General features: G+C 45.9%; 1 protein-coding gene across 1 annotated transcript in view; it reads right to left on the reverse strand.

Annotated features, from left to right (window-relative positions):
- Window positions 1-19,892, reverse strand: part of GALNT17 (polypeptide N-acetylgalactosaminyltransferase 17) — a 207,540-nt gene extending 187,648 nt beyond the window's left edge. The window contains exon 1 of the mRNA XM_040532503.1: window positions 19,457-19,892. Within this exon, the coding sequence (XP_040388437.1) occupies window positions 19,457-19,694 (238 nt within the window). The 5' untranslated portion in view covers window positions 19,695-19,892. The remainder of the gene's footprint in view (window positions 1-19,456) is intronic.
- Window positions 19,893-23,382: the final 3,490 nt, after the last annotated feature.

A 23,382-nucleotide genomic window follows, 5' to 3' on the forward strand; every position in this document is an offset into this window, starting at 1 on the left:
ATTCAATCAAGGGTATGAACAACTGTCTATCTGAGGACAGTGGTCCACACTTTAATCATGGGAATTATACTTAAACATATTGCAAACACTTGGTGCCATTTTGCCAATGTCTGGCCGAAGCATCTCTCCTTATTTTAGACCTTGCTCTCACGTGCAGAATATTAGCTGCAGCTCTTGTCAATTCCAGTTCAGAAATAGAGTACAGTAAATCTAGAAATACAGAGCAGTGGGGGAGCAAAGATTAAAATAAAATGCTTCTTGTATAGAGAAATTAAGTGAACTAGAACCCTGGAAACAAGGCAGATGAGCTGAGTGGATGTGCCAGAGCTCTGCAGTGCTGAACGGTAAAAAGAAAAAGCAAGATACAGGTACACACAGTGTCTCACCAGAAGCAGGGAGCATCTCGGAAGTTATCAGTTAGCAAGTTTATGATTTGCTAAAAGATAACGGGAAACACTCCTGTGTTCTTGGGGAAGGTGGTCCCTCCGCTTGGCCAAGTTTGGAAATGATGGTCTCCTGCGAACACAGGACTGCAAAGGGGGACGAGCCCCTGCTGCCACTGAACGCGTGGCTCTGCTGCTGCCACAGCCCCTTCCCAGCTGCGTCGCCAGCTCAGCTGCTTGCAGGTCAGTTTGCCCTTCCCAGAGAACCTAGCTGTTCTTTGCAAAGGGTTCCCACTGGAATAAAGCATTTGATTCACGTGTCTTGACAAATGTTCTTCTTCGTATCATGCAGTTCAGAGTCTGCTTCTCGCAGAATGAAAAGGACGAAGAAGCCACTTCACGTCTCCATGTAGCGCAGCCCGGGGACAGGCTGAGGAACAGCTAACCAGGTGGTGTTTTAGGCAGCAGAGCAGTTGTTCTCTCCCTTAGTTTGACTCTGTTAGCTTGACTTGAAATGCTTTCTTCTCTGCAGCGGGTCAATAAACTTTTTTCTTTTACATGAAACTTAAAACATATGAAACATTTAAAGCAGGCCACGAGACTTCCTCTAGTCTTCTCAGATTTGCTATTCCTAGTGAATAGGGGAATTTAGAAGGAGCTGAGTTTTGACTCACAGAAATAGAAGTGCTATTAAAAAAGAAACAGGGCACAATAATTGTGTAGAGCAAAGTTGATATTGGAGCATGAACGCCCTGAGGTGGCTGCGAGCAGTCTTTTCTCACCTATTCGTCAGTTCTTAATTTTTAACTTGGTTCAGAAATCCTGCTGAGTTCCCAATGAGCTTTGCAAACTCAACATATGGCCCCAGTGAAATGCAACTGCCCACAGGGCAGGGAAGTTTTCAGCTCATTGAACTCCAGTGTTGGGAAAAAGGAAGAAGATTATTTCAGGCAAAGACAAGGCACACACTGCTCTTATAAAATATTACCACTACACAGGGTTAGCAAAGAAAACTTTATAGTATCTTCTCTGAATAAATGAACAAATTTTCATTGCTATAGCTTAGTCAAGACTGTCTCAATCACAAGCTCAGACCAACAATCTGTCCTCCCCATTCTGCCTACCAGAACATCTTGTTCCTTTAAACGCAAGAGCAGAGTATCAGTCAACCTAGCAGCATTTAAAGCTCAGATCATCACAGCTTCTTGTAATCCATGAGATGTACCCAACTCAGGTCCTAGATACACGAACAATTTCGCAGGCACTGCAAATCAAGTTATGAGTAAAACTGAAAGAGGGTAGAATTAGATTGGATACAATGAAGTTGCCCACACAGGCTGTGGATGCCTCACCCCTGAAGTGCTGAAGGCCAGGCTGGATGGGGCTTTGGACAACCTGATCTAACAGGGAGTCAGGGAGTGTCCCTGCCTGTGGCTGGGGGTAGGAACTGGATGGTCTGTAAGGACCCTCCCAACCCAAACCATTTCATTTTCAGTATGGAACCAGGAAGAGCCAAATAAGCTTGCTGTCAGCAGGTGTAACAAAGCAAAACACAGCTCACAGAACACACACCAGCACCTGCGGGTGCTGGCACAGCCATAAAGGCAGCCTGGTTGCAGTGGCGTAAATAAATACTGACAGCAGGACACGGCCAACAGCCTCCAGCAACCAAGTGAGCGTTGGTTCTCCAACTAGTTATAAGATCCCTGGTACTGACTAATCACCCTTTCCCACAGAAATTAATGCATTTCATTGTCTGGTATACAAGTCACAGTCACTCTGGGCTGGGCACACGTTATGCTGACTTTACACCAAGGGAAATGTCTGTACTAGAGCGACAGCTCTAGTACAGCTCTAGTTCTTCGGCTCCGAGTTCTTCAGCTCTGTCAGCACACTAGAGCTACAGCTGTGCACGCTCACGTTGCTTACTGCAGCCCCATGAGCAGCACCAACCTTCCAGACACGTTTTGCAGAGCTGCCAGACCTCCTCCTAAGACAGAACTGGCTCTGAAACAGACCGAGAAAAGAGGGAGCCCTCTTTTAAGAAAAAAAGCCACAAGTTGTGTATTCTCTGTTTATCTGATGGCACATATATACGTACAACTTCATGCCTCTCCTGGCTACCAACAAGGCGTGGGTAAAAATAGAAGCTAATGCATCTCCCGACCCATCTGCTGTTCCAGCCCATCTACTGGGGGATCTCCAGATCTGCTGCACCGCTTGGCAGCTCTCCACGAGGATGTTCCCAAATAAGTGTGGTTTTCAAGAGCACGGGATAAAAGCCCCAACGCAAGGCATGCTGCTCCTTCTCATTTAAGCGAAGCAATGGAATAGATTTCCTACAAATGTTAAACTGATTAACATTCCCCCAAAGCCCTATCTGAAGCCTGTCAGCTACCAAGTGCCTCTGCACTGAGCTGCACAGCTCTGCCCAGGCAGCACCACGAGCCTTTTAACACAAAGGGAACTCTTGAAGGAGAAACGACATTTCTTCGGCTCCGAGTTCTTCAGCTCTGTCAGGTGAGTGCCAGGAGAGGACTCGGCCTGAGGAGCACTGACGCAGATACTTTAAAATTATATAAATAAATAAGTAGTCCATTTTTGACTCAGCTCGCTCTCCCCCTCCTGTTAAGTAGGTCACTCTGCCTGCTATGGAAATCAGCTGGCCTTCAAAGCAGGTTTGCTCCTCTTTCCTTATCTCCTTAGTATTAGAAATGTGCAAACCATTGTAAGAGCAAAAGCTAATTTCAGACTATTTTGATTTATTCCTGGCATGGGTATAAATATGAAACTGTATTTATTTGTCAAAAAACCCTGAAACGTGACAAATGAATGAAAGCTTGCCAGGTATCTACCACACAGTTAGTTCTGCATTTGGTACTCAGCTAAAGACCCAAGTCCCTGACATAACATAATGCGAATGAAATACACATTGTCTTAGTGACACAGCAAGGGAAAAAAAATCTCTCCAATTAGACTGTGAATGCTGGAGGGACTGCTGGAGGGACTGATGTGAGAGAAGCCCAGCTCATACCGATTTTGGCTTGAAAATCAAACCTTATCTTTCCATTTCTTTAACTTCAGCATTCAGCCTTCAATCCGTACTGCCAAGTAATGAAGCACCTAAGACAAGCCTGATCCTGACCCTGCCAAAGCCACTGGAAGCAACGCAGCGTGCACCTGTGATGATGAGAGTAGGTTCCTCGGGCTTTTCCCAGCTCACCCATATGGAGGGAACTGGGCAGGATCCACTTGTTAGACAAATTCATGACCCAGACAGGCTTACAGGGTTTTAAACCAGCAATTTGAGCTGTCCTTATACAGATACACAGAAAATGGTGGTGGTGATTGAACCAAGCAGCACCCTCTAAAGTCAGCTGCATTAACACGCAAGGAACCTCCACGGGGGGAGCTGAGCTCCCTCAGGGCACCCCAGGTCCTGCAAATCCCACCCCGCTGCTCCCACTCAGCTCCTTTCAGGAAGCTCCCAGCAACTGAGTATGCGAATTGCAGAAAAGGCAACTCAAAGGCATGAAAAGAAATTCCAGTGCTCACAGAAGGCAAATACTGAAAGGACTTATCTAATAACATCAAAAAAATGAGTTAAAGAAAATGAACCACAAGAATTTCATTATTACTTGAATGTTCATATCAGCATTTAAAAAAGAAAAAAACAGCGTTTTAAAATTCACGAACAAAGGAATTTCCTAAGACTAGAAAAGCGTTCGCCTTTGTGCACCTCTGAAGATAATCACATGGTACAAGATCCTGACACAGCACGTTCCACGAAGCTCTAACTCACAATTGTGCAACTTCAGCCTGTTCTTTTGCTCCATTGATCCAGCCAGAAGACTCCTAGATCAGCTTTATTTCAACTCCTTGAGTTTCAGCTCAAGGTTTTAAGCCAAGACTCAGCATGGAGGATTGAGAAAAGGAAATGAAGGAGCAAGCAAAAAATAAAAACGTTGTGGTTTTTGTTGCTGTTTTGTGTGTGTATGTGCTTTGTGGTTTTTTTTTTTGGTTGGTTGGTTGTTTTTTTTGTTTGTTTGTTTTAAAGAAAACCTTTTGGAGGAAAGAGAGAGCAAGAAGTTATAGGTCAAATGCTGCCTCTAACAGAAGCAGCATTTTGCCTTCCATGCAGCAGAAAGGGAGCCGATGGCTGGGAAGCAAGAAATAAGCTGAGCAGCCACGTGAGGACTGCCAACATGTGCAGAAGGAGCTATGGCTGGTTGGTAACATTCAGCATGAGAAGGACCTACAGCACATCACACACCTATTTTCTTTTAAATCCGAAGGAATTATTTCACTGGATGTGAAGTGAAAAACCAGGAGAGCTGACAAGCACAACAGGTATGTAGGTCTAAGTATTCCAACCAAACAATGCAAAAGATGTCTCCCATCAGGGAAATTGTGCAAGTCCCTACCTAAGCCCAAAGGCTGGACGCAGCTCATCATTTCACTACCAAACCCCCACTAACAGCTTTCTGTCTCCTGGGGGACACATTTGTGTGTCCTGGAGGAGCAGCAAGGGCTAGCGACAGTCTGGATTCAACTTCACCTGCTGAACCTCAACCCTGCAGGCAAACTGTCAGACGGACACATAGGAGCCTACTGAAAACATAGCCTGGACAGCAGACAGAAGGAAACAAACTTGACAAATCCATTGCAGATTAACTCCTCGGAAACGCGCCGCAACAACATGCAATGATAATAGAGCTCTAATTACTTGCCTAGACTTTGATTTTTAAGATGAGCTCAAGCAGAGAAATTCTGTTGGTGGGAGCCACCTTTATTCACCCTGTTAGTGTTGCCCCTGGTCTCTCATACACATCCCGCCTGGTGCAGCGCCTCTCTGCCTTCCTCCTCCAGCCGAGCAGGCAGGCACCCGCACGGCTCTGCCTTGGCAGAGCACGGGGCAGCCCTTCTCCCTCCCGTACATCCTTAACCAGCTGCAGGGGCTGCAGAGAGTCCCATAACCTCAGCCCACAGCGCACCCATATGGAACATAGAAGGGGCCAGTTTTGTCTCTCGCAGAGATATGCTAAGGTATGCGAGGGGACCCAGCGGGGGGACAGCTTTCAGCTCTCCTTTCCCCTAGGGGTAGGGACCGGGACAAGCCCGCAGCAGGGGCAGGAGGGCTCCAGGTACGCCGTGGCACTGAGGTCCCTGGCTGCTAGGACCATGGTGTGCAGTGATCCCCTCCAAAACGTGTGCGTGGCTTTCCTCCCCCCAAAAAAACAAAGCGCAAGAGAAGGGCGATCCCACACAGCATCCTTACAGGGTCTGGATGAACCAAAAGCATTCCTGGATCCACTTATTTCATGTTTCTGAATGAAACTGAATTTACTACCTGGTACCAAGAACCCAGGTCTCATTAACTGGTTGCTGTGGAAGAGATTTCCTGCTCTTTGACCAGAATTTCAAGGCTGGACCTGGACTATTCCCTTCGAAAAGTCTCCGTTTTGAGAAATGACATTTTTCAATGAAATCTGTTTCACTGAAAAACGCCTGACCAGCTCTCCTTGTATGTAAAGCTAGGTCTGACCAGCACAGCTCAGACACACATGCGTCCTTAAGGACATCCATGGTTACGGTTTAGATTCAGCCTATCCCAAAAATCCAGATTATACCTAAAGCTTTCACCTGCATTCAAGCTTCCTTAAAACTTTAACAGATCGGTTCCAGACTAACTCCTGCCCACCCAGCCCCAAAGCACTGCCTCTATTCTGGGGCGCGCTCATGCTGCCGTGCTTGCTGCCAGGACGCACCTCCCAAAGACTGGCATTCAAAAAAACCCACATAATTGCAAAAGGCCTGGAGTTTTTTGAATTTAGAAAGGGCATTATTAATATTAATATATCATTTTATAATGGGAAGAAATACAGAAAATAGACAGCACTGTGCCTTAAGCCCTAGAATCAGCTGGGATTTTTGGCAGCACACGCTGAAGAAGACAGTAGCAGCTGTCAAATCACAGCTGGAGTTGCCTCTGGTGAAGGTGATCGAGAAATGGGATTAAGGAAAAAACAGGTAAAATTCAGGTAAAATGAAATGCAAGGAGGACAGACAGCTGAGCTAATGGGTTTTTCTTGCTTGCAGAACATCTAAATTGTTCTGAATTGCATATTTCCCCCTTGTCCTTCAAGTATGGTCTCTGCTTCCTATTTTTTCCTATTTTTTTCTTTTTTTTTTTTTTTTATTACTACTACTTTCCATTTTCCCTGCACTCTTGGCTCCTTGTTTTGCATGGAGGTCCATCAGAATTTATGGTCAACGTCCTCAATAATACCAGTGGGGCCTTTAACTAGATTGCCTGGTGCCTTTACCCATCACACTGGCCCTTGGTGCCAAAGGACAGACCATGAGGAAAAACCTGCCTTTTTTGTCCCCACGGGCAGCTTGGGGAGCTTGCAAAGCTGCTGCTCTGGCTGCTACCTTCCACATCACATTTCACCTGTTACAAATTTGTTGGAAAATCCTAAGAGCTACTAAAAAAAAAAAAAAAAAGATAAATAGAACAGAAAATCCCAAACCCAAACCTGCTTCACCCCAACTGCCCCTGGGTATGCCCTCACTGACTCAGCATGAGTTTAAGACATAAACCAATGATCACTGAAAATCTATGTGCTCTCCAGCACTGCTGCTCCACTGCCAAGTCCAACTACATCTGCTTCCACCGGGGACCTTTATATCAAAAACTTTCTAATGAATAACAGTATAAGGTGAACACAATGCCAACCTGCAAAAATCGCCAATACTACTCAATTAAAAAAAAAAATCACCAGCAGTTAGCTGGGAACTAGGACAGCTGCAGTATTTAAAATACGTACTACAAATGAGAAACACTTAGGCACATCATAATTAGTAAATGGCAAATATTAGGAGTTATGGGAAAAGAGATCGTTAAAACAGATTTTAATAGCCCAGCATTTCACACATTCAGACATGAAAATCCAGCCTGCGTACACTTTGAGCGTTAAGCCCACATTAAGAAACAAACTGCTTCATTTTTAGAGTAGTAAAAACAAAGGTTAAAAATGTGCTTCAGCACAAAACCCATAATTTTTCCACAGTGACTGTATTGTTTTGCTTTACATGGCTAATAATACCTGCCCGGGCTTCCTATCCACACATCTCCTGAACACTCTACCATGCTAACACTTTAATCATGAAACCTGCAGAAATACATTTGGTATTAAGGTTTCTGGAAGGAACCTATCTTTTTAGTTATACTTCATTTAGAGAAGATATATAGTTGAAAATAACACTTTTTTTTTTTCCAGATCACCATTTTTCCACAACTTGTAACAAAACCCCCAAGCAACCGCGCTGCATCCAAACACTGCCGTAAAAAACAGAGATGCCTCTGGCATCCCTACACAGGCAGGTGCTGTTCCCTGCCTGGACACCTTGTCCCATGCCCCCTCTCCTCCTCCCCACCAATTTTTGTGTCACCCACCTATGTCAGCCTCCTGCTCTCCCCCCTCCTCTGCTCCCCTGGCTTCTCAGCCCCATTTCTCACGGCCGCCAGTTCAGCCCCTCTGCTCCTCTTCCCTTTGCGCCAGGTTTGTCCCTCCTGTCCCTCCACGGGAACAATGGCACGCTTTTTCTTCATACATCATCTCCAGAAACATCTGTGCCAGTTTGCTGAGATTAAAGATAAATAGGAGCTTGATAATATCTGACCACTTCAGCCTAATTGGAAAAACGATTAACAAATGAAAGCAATTTCTCAGGATGGGAAAGGTTGGGCAGCCTCATAATAAGATGCTAACAGAGATGCTTACACTTGGGTCTGCGGCTTTGGAGTGAAGGACTTTCTTTGGGCATCCGGTTCCACTAATTATAATTGGAGCCGGGTATTTCTGGATACCCAGTTCCAGTAATTATAATTGAAGCTGGACATTCAGGGGAATTTCAGAACTTTCCATACAGCTGCACAAAACCCACAAATTATGCCGCATGCCTCAGACTGGGATGTGATGTCGCAGTTCCATTCCTTGCCATTCATTGCCTCTTTCCTCCTTGCAGCCTGGCAGCCGGTTCTAATTTGCAAGGACTGATGTTGGATCAAACAGGCAGCATCAGTACAGAGGAAATGTGTACAAGGAACACAGAATTAATTAGTATTGGAAAGTTGAGCAACATCCTGAGAAAAGACTGATGAAAGTGTAAAGTCCCATGTTACTGTCTATCCCCCTTTAATGTCTGTGCAGAACAGACACTGAACTCCCTCAGAAAGTTGCTTATTGATTCAGCACTTGATCCAAAGACAACTGAAGTCAATATGACCTGACCCCAGTAACACCTTTCATGTACGACAATGTGAAGGGCCAGTAACCACCTTCCAGGCACTCTGGACAGGGGCAGATTTCCAAACAAAAGCTCTCCACATGCCCACAAATCAGCTGCACAACCGTGCTGTCGCACTGCCCCTTCCCACCATAAGCACTAACCTAACCGCACCGTGTTTGAACCGACCTCTTCGCATCAGAGAAAGCAGCTCACCCACCCCTAGTCCTTTAATTATTCATGTCATTTGCAGTTTTGTTTTTGACCTCCACCTCCAGGGCTTAAAAACAGCTGTCCGCCCTCGGGCATTGCACCCGGTCAATGAAAGCAGCCTTACCTGATGAGCACTGGCCCCACCACCAGCATCCCCTACCCCACGACAGAACCCCACCTTCTGACAACCGGGATGCCACCGTGCGTCCCTTTAGGGGATGCTCGGTGGACAGTTTTCTCCTTCTGGACCAAGGCGTCCCTGACAGCCTCCTGGGGGCAGAAACCCGACGAACCCGGCGGATGGGCACTGCTGCCCGCCCTCCTCCCCAGCCCTCGAAGCGCACGGAGATCCTCGGGCTGGGAGTCCAAAAACCAAAACCCAAGAAACACAGAGAATTAACACAACGTTAGGTCTAACTCTCCCCCATCTTCTGCCTCATTCTGTTGCATGATTTGTCTCACTAAATGATAAAGAGCTTGGGAACGGCCTGTTTCTCACTGGTTTATAGCACTGAATACATGGGATGCGAACCAGCCACTGAATAAGGTCTTAATGCACACGAGTGGTAACCCCTTAATCAAGACTAAATTCCAGTCATTTGTTAGGGTAAGGAATAGGAAGCAAGGCAAATGCCTCTTCTGTTCTTTCTCATGTTTTATGTTCCGACCTCTTTAATGCCAATTGCAAGCATTTAAAAACCACCAGAACATCAGGCGATTTTTCTTTGTTCTCATCCCATTTACCACACAGAAACTCTTCATCTCGCTCTGTCCTTGAGGCATCCACTCAGCAATATATAAGAGAACTTGAACCCCTGCCTCACAGATTTTTTCTAACGTTATTCGAAGTGATTTGTCCAGCATCATACAAAGTTGGAGGCAAAACTGAGACGTACATCTTTTCTCCTGAACGCCTGGTGCCCTTAACGGTGAAACCAGTCCCTTCTAATTATACGAATAACAACTTCAAGGAAACTGAAATTTCACATTATGGCATTCGGTTTACACTTACGAAGGGCAAAGCACAACATGGCCCCAGCCTTGACTGCAGGTCTAGAAAAGCGTATTGGTTATTACTGTTATTGTCTTGTCAGCGCAAATATGAAAAAGTGAAATAAAATCTAGCAGAACAGGGTTTTTATGTTCCGACCTATTTAAAGCATTCAGCGTTCCAGCACACTCCACTAAAAAGGGTAAAAGTCAACAAAAGTTATTTTAAACACAATAACAGAATATAAGCAAACTTTTAAATAACATTAAATGGATTTTCACTTTTTTTTCTCCTTTGTGTTTTTGAAAGTACCATCAAGTAAGTGTTTTGGAAAAAAAAGTTAGTAATTTGACACAAACATGATTGCTTTTATGATTTAATTTAAAGTGTAATGTGGGCAAAGACCCAGAAAGGAATTCTAATTGTTTCACCTTAATATTAACCTTCTCACTTCATCTTCATGCTCTGAGAACACGCACAACCATGGAGGGCAGTTACACTGTCTGAAGCGCTACACACGCAAACGAAGAATAAAACAAAGGTTAAATGAAGTCTCCCAGCAGAGGTAACTTACTTAACTCCCATGCCTGTTCACTGCCTCTGCAAGTTGACGAAACACCCAAAATAACTCAGCCGAGGCTGAGGACCTTAATCCACTGTTGATTTTTCTCCTGTAACAGTTTTCTGCTTTCTGTATCTCAGCAGCACTCAGACACGCCAAGGAAAAACAATTTGGATTCCCTCTGCCTGCAAACACAAAAAGACCCTACCACTGCTACACAGAGGACATGGGGAAAAAAGAAAACCCTTCAAGTTTTTTGCTGCTTTCTCCCCAACTCTTCTCCGTTTGGACGCTGGGGGATGGAGCCAGGGTGCTGCAGGGCCCGCAGGCGGTGCAGGGCAGGCTGGCACACAGCCCTTGTCACCCACAGCCCGCAGAAGCACGGAGCCGTCGCACCCCAGGTGAGGAAGAGCACACGAGATGCCCATTTGCACTGAAGGCAAGGCTACCAAGGGGAAGAGGGACTGAGGATCCCCCTCCATTCCTCAGTGTGCGATGCTGACGTGACACAGGTCATTTTACTGCATGCACTACGACGAGGTAACCAGGTACAACAAGGCACAGGGAGTTACTCTGCATGCCACAGCCCTGGCTTTTGAGAGATCTTCCATTTCCCTACTGGGAGAAGAGCAGTGTCCTTACAGAACAGCCTGGGTTATGCAACCCGGGAAGATCCCTATTTTACAAAATCCATTCACCACGAGTTCTCGTATTACTGTTGTATTACAGCTACCGTGACACTGCGGGTATTTCCTATTGCAGGCCCGACCAAGTGCTGTGATACGGCAGATACCCGACAGCTTCACGGGCTGTGGGTACTGGGCATCCGAGTGAATGCCAGGGAGGGCAGCACCACAGGAACCGCTACTCCTCGCACTAACATGCAGACAAGTACAGATCAGGATTATTTTAATAGGAAAAGGCACGCGCTGTGATCTTATCCAACTCACTCCTGATTTCAGGGAATTGTCTTTCTTCTTCAGATAACTTTGCATCTCCCCACCAACGCAAGCATCAAAGCCACGAGGCTGCATCAGAGGCACAGCGTGTAATTGCTCAATGTCAGCAGCGCGAGGCTCTGCATAGCACTCTCCTTTAACGTAGCGTGGTGCGTGGGGCTCTCGTTGCATCATTACCACATTATTTTTAGATAACTGTCAGTGAATGTCAGAATGCGGGTCGATAAGCTATTAGATTTATAGGCAGAGCTAGCCATGCTTGGAGCAATAAAATGTAAAAGCATTCGACAATTTCCTGAAGAAATTTGACCGTGGGGATTGGGGGCTAGAATGCAGTTGCTAGTACTCCCAAAACTGTTTAGGGAAAATAATATTGTACCACTAGGATACGTTACTGAAGTCGAATCGCTGCTGTTGACTGATTGGTAGGGTCAATACTGTGCATGTTCAGTTCGAACAGCTGCTTACAGACTTCAATGTGAACATCTTGCAGAAAACGTCCCCCTTTTAAGTTTAATATTTTGACGTGCAGAATGTCCTCACCTACCCCAGGATCCAAGCGCATCTGCAGGAGCTGTGAGCGAGCAGCCTGCCAGCCCGCCATAACATCTGGACCAGATTGTTGAGTTTTATATAAAGATTAGTGGCATAAATCACAAAATGAGTAAAACCTTTTTAATTACCTGAGAACACTCATTTCTGTTCTCTTTTGTGCTATGCCTTACTAACCAGCAGCTTTGCTCACATGCTATGTGCAGCATTTCCATATAGGAAATGTGCAACTTTTGCCAGGAGAGAAGTAATGAGGGAAAATGGTGGCCAACATCACAGCAGAAGGACTCCCCAAAATCCAAGCGCATTGGCAGCACACGCCTAAGGCCAGCTTCGTCTGTCTGTCCTCTCTGATCAAAGCGGAAGATCTCCAAGGCACAAGCGTGGAACTGTTGTCTAAGCAATGCCTGCTGCCATTCGAAAGGCCTCGGGATATCCAAGATGCTGCGCGAGCCCAGCAGATGTGACACTCCACCGACAGCAGAGTCGTGCCCTTCTGGAGTGGCAGCTGGAAGCCAGGCAGGATGCCTTCGGGCACTGAAATGTCACTACATGCCCGTGTTTTGCCAAATGCATCCAATTCCAAATGTCTCTTACTAAGCTCACTACTGACTGGGACTGAGGCTGAGAAATAATATAGGAATTCACATAATAATTACAGCACATGTTTTTTGTGCTTTGTTTTGGATTTTTCTGTATCCTTAAAAATATACCCCTGCAAGCTCTCGTAACTCATTTGGTAGCCTAAATCTAACGTATGTTTGGAAAATTTATTATTGAGCTAAGGTTCCATTTCTCCAGTCAGGCAGACACGAATTAATATGCAAGAATAAAATACCAACATTGTCACTATTTTCTAGTCATTGCTGTTGCATCTCATGATTCCTGTGTTGTCTCTGCATGATAAACGTGTTAGTGGCTTATTACTCATTCATTGCCAACGACAGTGAATATTCGGTTGATGATGCCAAACAACTATCGAAAACAAAAATTATCTATCAGTTCCTAGTCAGCCGGGTTGTAAACTAAATGTCACGTTAACGTCTCAGCTTCCAGATGCTTCCCAAGTGACTATCTGAAGCTTCATCTTTTAACTCTATTATTTCTCCAAAGAGTATTTATTGTTTTATTCATTCTTTGATCAGCATCAGATGCAATTTCCATGGACCTGATAAGGATAACTTACAGGCAGCAGCTCTCAGGTGCCCGAAGACTCTCTCCGCAGACCACGCTCCAGCAGTTACCGACTTCAGGCTGAGAACTTTTAAAAGCATGTACCGAATGTGGATAATTTGCATTATTCACAATGGAGAATAAGACAGCCAAATCTGTTAGGTATACAATTGATATTAAAGCTGTAATTTTTTTATCAGGTTGCTATATAAGGCTATGTAAAATGATACAGTTTCTACTTCAAAAACATCATGGCAGTGGAATAGACCGGGAAAACAGTATACCAGATCCGGTGTGATAACCATCAGTTAATACAACACTCACATCCACCACAGCGTATCACTGTATACTTTATCTCTACATCTTCATTTCTTATATCAAAGGATTTTGCCCAGCAAGGCTGTGCTCCTACGAAGAGCAATTTTGATTTGATTTCATTAACGTGATCAAAGCTTGGCCCATTCCGCCTATAAACAGCATTTCTCTACTCTCCAGTTTTTACATTCAGCTGCTTATCTTAATCAGAGAATTTCTTAGTGCTTTAGTTATATATTACCTACCTGTTAGGAAATTTTAATATTGCTAATCTATGGGTGTAACACTACTACATACTACTAAACGGCTGATGGAACAGCTTTTAATCTGCTTTATTTACATATATAATTTTCTATACTTGGTAGTTAGCTAAGTTTGTAATGTACTCTGAAGATGATAAGTGTTATAGAAGATAAGCATTATCTTATTCTTATGGGAAGTAAATCCACGTATCTCTAAAGTGTTTTAAGTTAATTAAGTGCCACTTCACAAGAGGGATAGTAAGACCACGCAAAAGGCTGTGTTTCAGTATCTGCCTCCATGCCCATATGCAACCCCCACAAAGTTAATTTCCTAATTGGATAAGCAGACGAGAGCACAATCTGTGTGCACGGAGGCTGCTGGCATGCACTTGTTCATATCTCAGCATGTGCAAATAATTTTGTGTGCAAAAGCACAGATGCAAGCTTGTTTAAAAAAAATGAACATAGGCTTATTTAACTGACACGGAATTTGAAGTTCCTCTTCAACTTTTAACATTTGCTACAGCAGCAGTTTACTTTGTGGACTTCTTGAGTGCACGGGGAAAATAAAAAAAAAAAAAAAAATTCTGCTCACCCATTTTCTGGCCAGCTCCACTCCAGCACTTCTTCATTGCTGGCCACTCTAGCAATGCCAGTGATGTTTTTCAGCAATCTGCAAATACCTTTTATTCCTTCTGATCTTGTACACCATCTCTTGTGAGTTTACAAGGTAAAACTTAAATGACAAGTTTCAGGTGAGTCAGCAGTGTCCTTTCAGAGCGCCCTCTGTCTTACTAATATTTAGCACAAAGTAAAGAACTTTGATATTGAAATTTGTTTTTTTCCACTCTCCTCCGAAAGATACCACATCATTCCTGTCTAACTGACTTCAAGGCAGCTGATTGCTCGCTAGGTTTAGCTGTTGCTGTGCGTCAGCCAAAAAGCACTGGATGGGGACTTTGCAGCCTTCACACTCCTTGGAGGCTTTAACCCACGACCCGGAGCTCTGCTGAACAGACTCAAGTAGCCATGCAGATGTTTACCCCAGCACACCAGGGAGGTGGCTAAATAACTGCCTCAGATAGCCCGTGAGCAGCAGAACTAATTTACTGGTATTTGCTCAGGGTGCTTAGCAATGGCAGACATGGGTGATGGCTTCCCCACAGGCAAAACAGGGGTTTATTTGGAGAACTCCCCCCTGCGATTCTTATTCTCCTACAGGCAGCACTACTCAATGACTGCACTGTTCCTACATTGACTTCAAGAGCATCTGGCAAGCAGGGTTCAGATTGCCCACTTTAGTGTAGGATCAGACCCAGAGGGACAGGGACAAGACAAAAAAAAAAAAAAAAAAAAACACCAACTAACACACAAAATCATATCCAGGCTCTTTTCTTGTGCCTGGCATGAACATTCATCAGTGCAGCCCCAGCACTCTGCACACTTAGGAGAAACTGCTTATGGGCCCTATGCATCCCACCAGCATCTTGGCGGGCGACACCCAACCTCCTAACGCACCTCCTACCTTGGGCAGGCGTTGCTGAGGGCACGCAGCAGCCTTATCCTCTCTGTCTCAGGGTGAACACATCCTGCATTGCTGTGAACATTTCCCTTTTGCATACCCAGGCTGGGATCAAGCTCACCCTCAAGAGGATGAAGGGAAACGGAGCAGAGAAATGCAAAAGCTCAAGGAAGAAGGAACAGCCAAACAAAGCCAGCTGGGCAATTCCCCCATGGCTCTTGCTTGCAGGAGGGAAGACGAGCGGCTACTCACCATGCAACACATCCCATCAAGAGGGATCTCATAGTGAGAAAAATCTTTGTAAGCTGTCTCTTCAGGTAAGCTGTAGCTTTCCTCAAATCACGTTACTCATCATATATGCCACTGATCTCAGGACACAGCAATTTGGTGTTAAGAAGTTTGACGTGCCTTTGTGGTTTCAGGATCCTACAAACACATTTCTCGAATTCCTCCTGGTCATTAGTGGGATTCAGCAATAGCCCCAAAGCGGCAAGGTAGGTAAATCAAAGAACCTTACCCCAGCACTTCTCAGGGGGCGTACGGTTGCAACAGATACTGACTGCACTCTTCTGAGTCTTTATTCCAGCTCCTCCCTAGCTAACTAGTTTGCCTTTTACATAGGCACAGAGATCCCCTCTTTGTGAACAAGGACCCAAACTGAAAGTTCGTTTGTGTGAATCTCCATGAAGTTGGAGGTAATCTGGACCACAATTTTCACTTATGTAAATGCCACCATTAAAAAAAAAAAAAAAACACAACATGTTTGGATCAAAAAGACAAGTTGTGGTTAATACCCAAAATAAAATGCACACGTTCCTTTCAGACCTTCATTAGCTTTCTGTTAACATCTGCTCAACAAGAAAATTCCATCCACAGAATGACTACAGAAATTAAAAATCCTCTGAATTCTGAGATAAGCGTGTGCCCAAACAAAAACCTCCATTTCAATAGACTATTCAAAGGTCACCCACATACTTCTTTGTGACTGTGGGAGCCATCTGATGAGAGATGAGCAAAGAACAACAGAAAATCAAGAGGCAAAAAACACAAGACTTGAGCAATGAACTACGGAGCAATAATAATTTTTTAAAAAGAACAAAGCACGCGTATAGTTTTCAATCAGATTTAGGCCAAAAAAAAGAGTGAAAAGACAAATTTGCACAGGTCTAAGTCTTCTCACAGGTTCTGTACGAATGACTCCAAGGCAAAAACTAAGCAAGGGCAACATTTGATGCAATTAATCGCCAATCCCCAGCCCAGTTCAGTATTCCCACAGAGCTCTTTTACTCCAGCATCTGAAACAAGCGTCCCGTGGTTGTGCAATGACAAAGCCACCTAACTGCAGCCAGAAAACACTACAAGACCAGCAAGATCCATCACCTGGAAAATGAGACGTCACTGCGGGCTGCAGATCAGGTCACGTTTGGGACAGCTGTTTGTGCACAAAGAGCATCTACTCTGAGGAGTAAGATCCGTACTGGTGCTGTTTCCAGAATGGCAATGCAGAGGAACATCGTTCAAAAGGAATGATTGTGTAAAATCATTCCTTTACCAGACCAGAGGCATATAGTGTTGTTTAGCTTGCTTTTACAGCCAGCACAGAACCAAACAGGCGCACATATAAAATGAGGGTTGCCATACCAGAGAGAGCTGTTCTTTCTGATATGTTTTATACCACGATTCAGAAAACTAAAAACAGAGCAATGGCATGATCAGATTGCTCATTTGATCTTTACAGAATTGCAGCCTTTAAAAAAATTCACTTTTTTAAAGATGGCTTCAGCTCGCACTGAAATCCAGCCAAGTCCTGTAACACAGACAAAAATCCATAGCTGATTCCACCCAAACTGTGTTTCAGTTTCTCTCTTTGGCCAAACATTTCCCAACGCTCCCTGCACTGCAGGCTTCCCTTGTGCTATGCTACAGGATACTAAAACATTTCATACATGCTAAACCACAGGTCAGACTGAAAACTAAAGACAACTTCAAGCACCAGAACAAATTCTCTCGGTGGACGCGTTGTGTAGGGAACTTGTCGAAGAGCATATAGCGGGCTTTGTTTGGCACTTGTCACCAGCATGCTACTTTCCTATCCTAAAAAGAGAAAAAATGAAATGAGCTCATATCTGTGCACTTCACACAGACACTAAGATTTCGGCTTTAACTATTCGACAAGCACCCAGGAGAAGACTGAGCTCCGATGGGGGCTCAGCAAACTCCTGGCAGGGAAGCTGGTCCAGCTGCTCCGCATCCTCCATCCCACCGACTGTCTCAGCACACCTGGCTGTGGCTGCATCCTTTCGGAGCTGGGGGTGCTGACGGGGTTCACACAGCCCCCCCGCATCATGCTCTGAACGCGTGCCTTGCTGAAGCACAACACAGACATCACTCAGGGAACAGAGCACATGGTACTTTTCCTAAAAATCACACGTACCAAATATACACTTGGCCCAAAGTTACATAACTGCTACACCAAAGCTATTTTTCAGCCAGACTCATCAGCAATGCCATAAATCACCCCAGCACGCAGAGGCCAGGCAAGACGTTGTATTTATGTGCTCAGCTTCCTGCCTGCCCTAAGAAAACATTTGTGATACAGCAACGCATCTGCCACCTCTCTGCCTCCCCTGTTCTCCAGGTGCACAGCTGCTCCGCAGCACTAAGCAGCCTCCCGCCGACACAGCACGTCCAGAGCTGTCCTCGCGCACCAGCTAGCTCCAAAAGCATCCCTCAGAGCACATCAGAGCAGGGACCCTCCTGTTTACCTCCACAGAAGAGCACTAGCTTATAATTTCAGCTCTCCCTCTGAATTTGGGGGCTGGTAGATGGCATCATGATTATAGGTCCAATACCACAGTCCCAGCATGTGGTCTCCTATCTTGAACCGCAGCTATCACCCCTTTTTAGGTAAAGTGCCTAAACCTTCCTGGAAACTTCTGCCCTGAGCAGTATCCACCAGCACTGAGTTTCAGTTTCCTTGTACATGACGCACACTTCTCCACCTCATCCCATATCGTTCATTCATTCCACCTTGTTTGTCACCCTACAATGCTGCCTCAACATCTTGTGGTGCTAGCTGTTCTCATGGACAAGACAGGCATTGCATGCAAGTGCATAAAGTAACAGTATAAATAACACTTCCCTACTCCACTGAGTGCTTCCCCATTTCATACAGCACCTTCAACAAAGCACAGATGCTGACCAAGACAACTATCAGACACCAGGAAGGGTACGCTGCATTCCCCCACCTGCCTCACATCCTCGGTGCTGAAGTGCAAGCAGCAGTAGCTCCGATCCAGCACAGAGACACGATGCACACCGGCTTTCAGCTGAATGCAGCACGGAATCATGCATTAGTTTCATATTCAAAAGTCAGGGAGGGAATCACACTGCCACTGCCAAAAACACTAACTGCTAATTCTGCAATACAAAAGCTGGTAGGCGTTTAGAGCTACAGAGATGCGAAGGAAGAAGTGGAAGACTTGGTTGAGATCACATTCCCAGTCGTGAATCTATGGGGAACAGTTTTTAAAAAAATTAGCTTCCACAGTCAGTGTTTTAATTAGATAGCTCACCTAGATTTCTCACGTCTTTACAGCATGTTTCTCTATCCCACACGGCATCTTTAAAACTCCCTTTCTACATTTCACAACTACTGAACCTGGCGAGATTTTAATAGAAATCCCTTCGCTACACTATAAAGAGAAGCATTACTTGAGGTTTTAATTAGCAGCTGTCAAGGCTAAGCCATAGGAAATACTGAATTGTTTGCTTAACTTATTACAGAAAGTGCAATTTGCTTTCTGACCTTCAGCACTCCAACAACGTAATGTGCTTTAGCCATTTAAAAGATCCATCCAAAAAGGACAGCTCGGCAGTGGTTAAAGCCATTCCCTCAATCAATATAAGCCGTGCTGCTCCAACCCTGTATTTGGCCACTAAACACCCTTCTCATTTGATGTAGAAATCATGACACTGTAATTTCCTGGCCGGTACTACAAACCTGAAAGCCGGCATTATGTTATTATGCTTTCCTCCCATCCTGTGCAAGGTAGTCCGAGCTTTTAACATGAACAGAACTTGGAAATCAGATAGCAAATCGATTCAGTCAGCTGAAGCTCCGTGTTCACGATAACACGGGAAAGGGCACAGTTCTAGCACGAAAACTTCAAGAAATCGTCACGCTCGCTCTCTGCCTCAGCTCATGCTCCCACCCGTGCCCAAAAGGCATTAAAAGCAGACGCGCTCCTACCATTGAGCTGCCTGTAGACTATGTCTTCCAGGAGGGAGAGCCTCTTCAGCACTGCATCCTGGATGGAGCCGATGCCGTGGGCTGTCAAGTTGACCACTTCTGCCCTGGGATGGACGTCGTGGAAGGAGTCGCCGCTCTTGGCCGTGATGGGTCTGCACTTGGCCAGGAAGAGGACGAAGCCAGCCACCGCGATCAAGTTTAACACCAGCAGGACTTTGACTCTCCGCAAAGAAGCCATCAAACTTCCCGAGGGGCACCTCCAGCCGCCGCGCTGCCAGCAGGCGCTAGAGGAGCGGGGCGGCAGGTGCCGGCCGCGGCGCGCACATCGCTCGGCTCCGGCACGGCTCCGGCACCGGCACCGCGCTGCGGGGAGCTGCGGGGCGGCTGCCGAGGCTGTGCCGAGCCCGCCCCGGGGCTACGGCCGCCCGGGGGAGGCGCCGCCCGCCCCGCTCCGCCGTAACTTCATGCCCGGCGCAGGGCGCCCTGCGGCAGCGCCGCGCCTGCCTCCGCCGGCGGAGCGGTGCGGGGCGGGGGGGGCATGGCACTCACGGTCCCTCGCGGCTCCTCCCGCTCCCTCCCCGCTCCCGCACGGCTCCTCCCGGCCCCTCTCGGGCCCTCCCCGGCCGCATCCACCGCCTCCCGGCCGCAGCGCGGCGGGGCGGGGGGCGGGGAGCGGGGAGCTGGGGGCGGTCGCGGAGCGGCCCCCGCCCCTCTCAGCGCACGCTCGGGGGAGCGGCCCCGTGGCGGGCCTGGTGGCGGGGCCCGCCGGAGGGCATCGTGTGCGCGTACCCCCTCGGGCTCCCCCCGGCCTGCCCCGAGCCGTAACGCCCCGGCTGGCTGCGATGTGCAGGGGCTGCTCGGAAAGTTTCCGTGCCGGGGGGGGTTCAGGCGCCCCCAGCCCGACGCGGGGTCCCTGCCCCAGCTTGGCTCTGGGGCTTCCCGCGATGGACGCCGTGTGTCCCACATGGATGGAGGCTGTCCCCACACAAACGTTTAATCACGAGCTGCAGACCGTCCTGCTTTCCCCTCTCTCACCAAACGTTCTGCATCAAGCACCGAGGTGGTCAGCTCCTATCGCCTACGCTCCCAGGTTTACATTGCTGTAATGCTAAATACCACAAACAGGAATTCAAGTCCAACATTTCAGTGCCAGAATACTGAAAGTTCTCATCCGAGAGGGCGCCTACGAACAGAACAGCTGCAGTGAGCCTCTCTCTTTAGAGCTTTATCAGTTTGCCACAGTCAGCCCTGCTTTTCAGAACGATGACATGAAAATGGATTAGAAGCTCAAACACTGACTCATTGGACCATACAAGGCACCTTCTCGAGGTGCAAGAATATCCCCTCTCACCTTCAAGCCATAATTAAAAAAGGGGAAAAAAATGCCATGGAAACAAACCTAAAATTTCTTTAAAGGACTGGGAGTTTAAACTTAGTACTTACTGTATGTGCAACCTTTTATGGTTTCTACCTTAAGATCCAGGATGCTGGTACAATCCCAAAGAAAAGGGAGTCAGGCACATTTCCTGTAGACAGATGTTGAAATAAGGCAGTCGGTCAGTCATCCACGCTCGCATTTACAGGGCTTTCACCTGAGAGGGTAAAGAGGGTAAAACTGTGAATGATTTTAAAGATATGAAGCTTCCTCTACCTCAGATATTCCTGAAAACCGTGAAAGCTTTTTGCTGGCACTGAGGGGAAGCTTACCATTACACCTGCAGGTTTGGGGGTTGTCTTGGGTGTTTTGGCACATGGTAAGCATGAGAGTTCTGTCTCCAGGGCTGTCTACTGATACTTTTTTTCCCTCTATCAATAATAGCAATGTAAAAAATGCACAAAAACAAAAAACAACTTTGCAGAGTTGTTTACCAAAAAGCAAGGTCACATAGCCTCTAGACTGTCAGGAGGCAGAAATATTGAGAAATAAAACAGAAATAGGACACACAATATTCAGAAATAAACAGAAAACTACCTGCTGCTTATTTTAAAGCAGTATTGGATGTAGAGTCCATTCCTGCAAGTCCTTCATTACACGGTGCTCCCACTGAATTAGGCGTTGTTGCATTACAAAGGAACAGCAAGATCTATTTTAATTATAAAACACTGGTTGTAAAAAAATAGATTAAAGAAATTTTGGCACATGGCTGTTATATAATATGACCCTAATGGGGGAAAAAAAAAAAAACTCCCCCCAAAAAATAAAAATGAAAAATAAAAACCACCCCATGCAACTGAAACAAACAAAAAAAAACATTAACTCTTACCTTGCTAAAATCCTTGCAGCTCAAGTCCAAGGAACCCAGGCTGGTATTATTAAAGGGTTTGTAAAGCTGCTTGACTAAAGCAATAACCTTCCCATTTTCACATTTGTTTTCTAGACTGCCCCCTTGGACAATTCAATCTGCAAGCACAGACTGAATTTGAGAGTTTCAGTCAGCTCCTTGCTAAAGAAGGAGAGCATTTTTTACCATCCCCCTTCTGAAAGGAGCAGAAGTAAGTCCCCAGGCAAAGCAGGGATGAAAGAAGAATGCCACAACCCACCTTATGGTGGGCCTGTGGACAGCACGTGGTCACCATGAAGACAACGTGCCAGGACAAAATAAATACATCCAAAAACCTGTACGAAAAATAAATTGAAGTTATATATTGTTTGGGAAACAGCATGAGCTGTAAATAAATCAAGAATACCCACATTCAACAGCTCCACTCATATCCAGGATGATTTTTAAAAACTTTCCCAGGTATCTGTTATTGTTGCTGCTTTTCTTTATATAAAAGGCAGAACTAAACAGTACAGACTTTGAAGCTGTGTTAGCTGACAAACAGCCATCATCTGGGACATTCAGCCAGCCCACCTGCAAAACATCTCCATTACACGGGAGAGAGGTTTTCTCCTGCTGGCCTCAGGGGGAAGAGGTGCAACTTGGCAAATTCTTTGCCTATGCAAAACTCCTAATGTGAATCAGCATTGGTCTTTTGGGAAGGAGTGGGGACAGGGGGACACCTTACAAAAAAACTGATCTCTCCTCTCCCTAACTGGTTTGCAACATTACATGTTTCACAGGACGTTTCTACTTCTTACCAGCAGCAACAGTTTGAGTTTGCCCTTGCTTTACTCACAGGGAGCCATCTCACTTTGCTCAGGTTTCTGTAGCCAATCACTTCTGGTGTGACAATCAAGATCCTAGAAACTGCTAGGGCTCAAACTCCAAAGAATTAGCAGCAATCATTACATGCCCTTTAGCTCTCCTGAGTACCAACTGCTAGCACGCTCTGCACAAGAGTTGGCCAACTCTACCATATTTCCAAATAGCCTAAAGCTATCTGCGTCATTGAGTTGCAGTAATATCTGCCAGCAGATGCCTTTATGCCTCCCCACACGGGAGAAAGCAGTATACTTTGCAGAGCAAAAACCGATAAGGACAAAATCTACCGAGGATGTACACCAGTAGGACATCAGAAAATATGCTTTGTGTCATAAAAGTCTTGAGAACAGCCTGGTACGGACGGATCTCTTGGCCTGACTAATACTGATAGGAAGGAACTGATGGGGATAATACTACAAGGAAGAGCCCTTGTACTGTGTGTCCTGCCTAGTAAGGAATTTTTGTGCTTTACATTCAATGTAGTTAAGCGCTAATAACCTAAGGAAGCAGTGGAAGGGTTGCAACATGTGGTTGATCGACCTTGGAGATAGAAGATAAGAAGGAAATGGAACAGCGTGCGTAACTCAACTGGAGTTGGCACATCAGCAAAATAACATTTAAAGAAGGGAAAGCAAAAACCAAGCTCAGGGCTAGCCAGCAGGCAAAGGTGAAGAGGCCTCAATGAATACCAGGACCATTGACTCAATTCATTGAGTCTGCACAGATAGCAGGAACATCTGTAAATAATTCCATGAGTGTAATGAACATGTAAACCTTGTG

The sequence above is a fragment of the Cygnus olor genome, chromosome 20 (assembly GCF_009769625.2).
Source record: "Cygnus olor isolate bCygOlo1 chromosome 20, bCygOlo1.pri.v2, whole genome shotgun sequence".
Classification (NCBI taxonomy): domain Eukaryota; kingdom Metazoa; phylum Chordata; class Aves; order Anseriformes; family Anatidae; genus Cygnus; species Cygnus olor.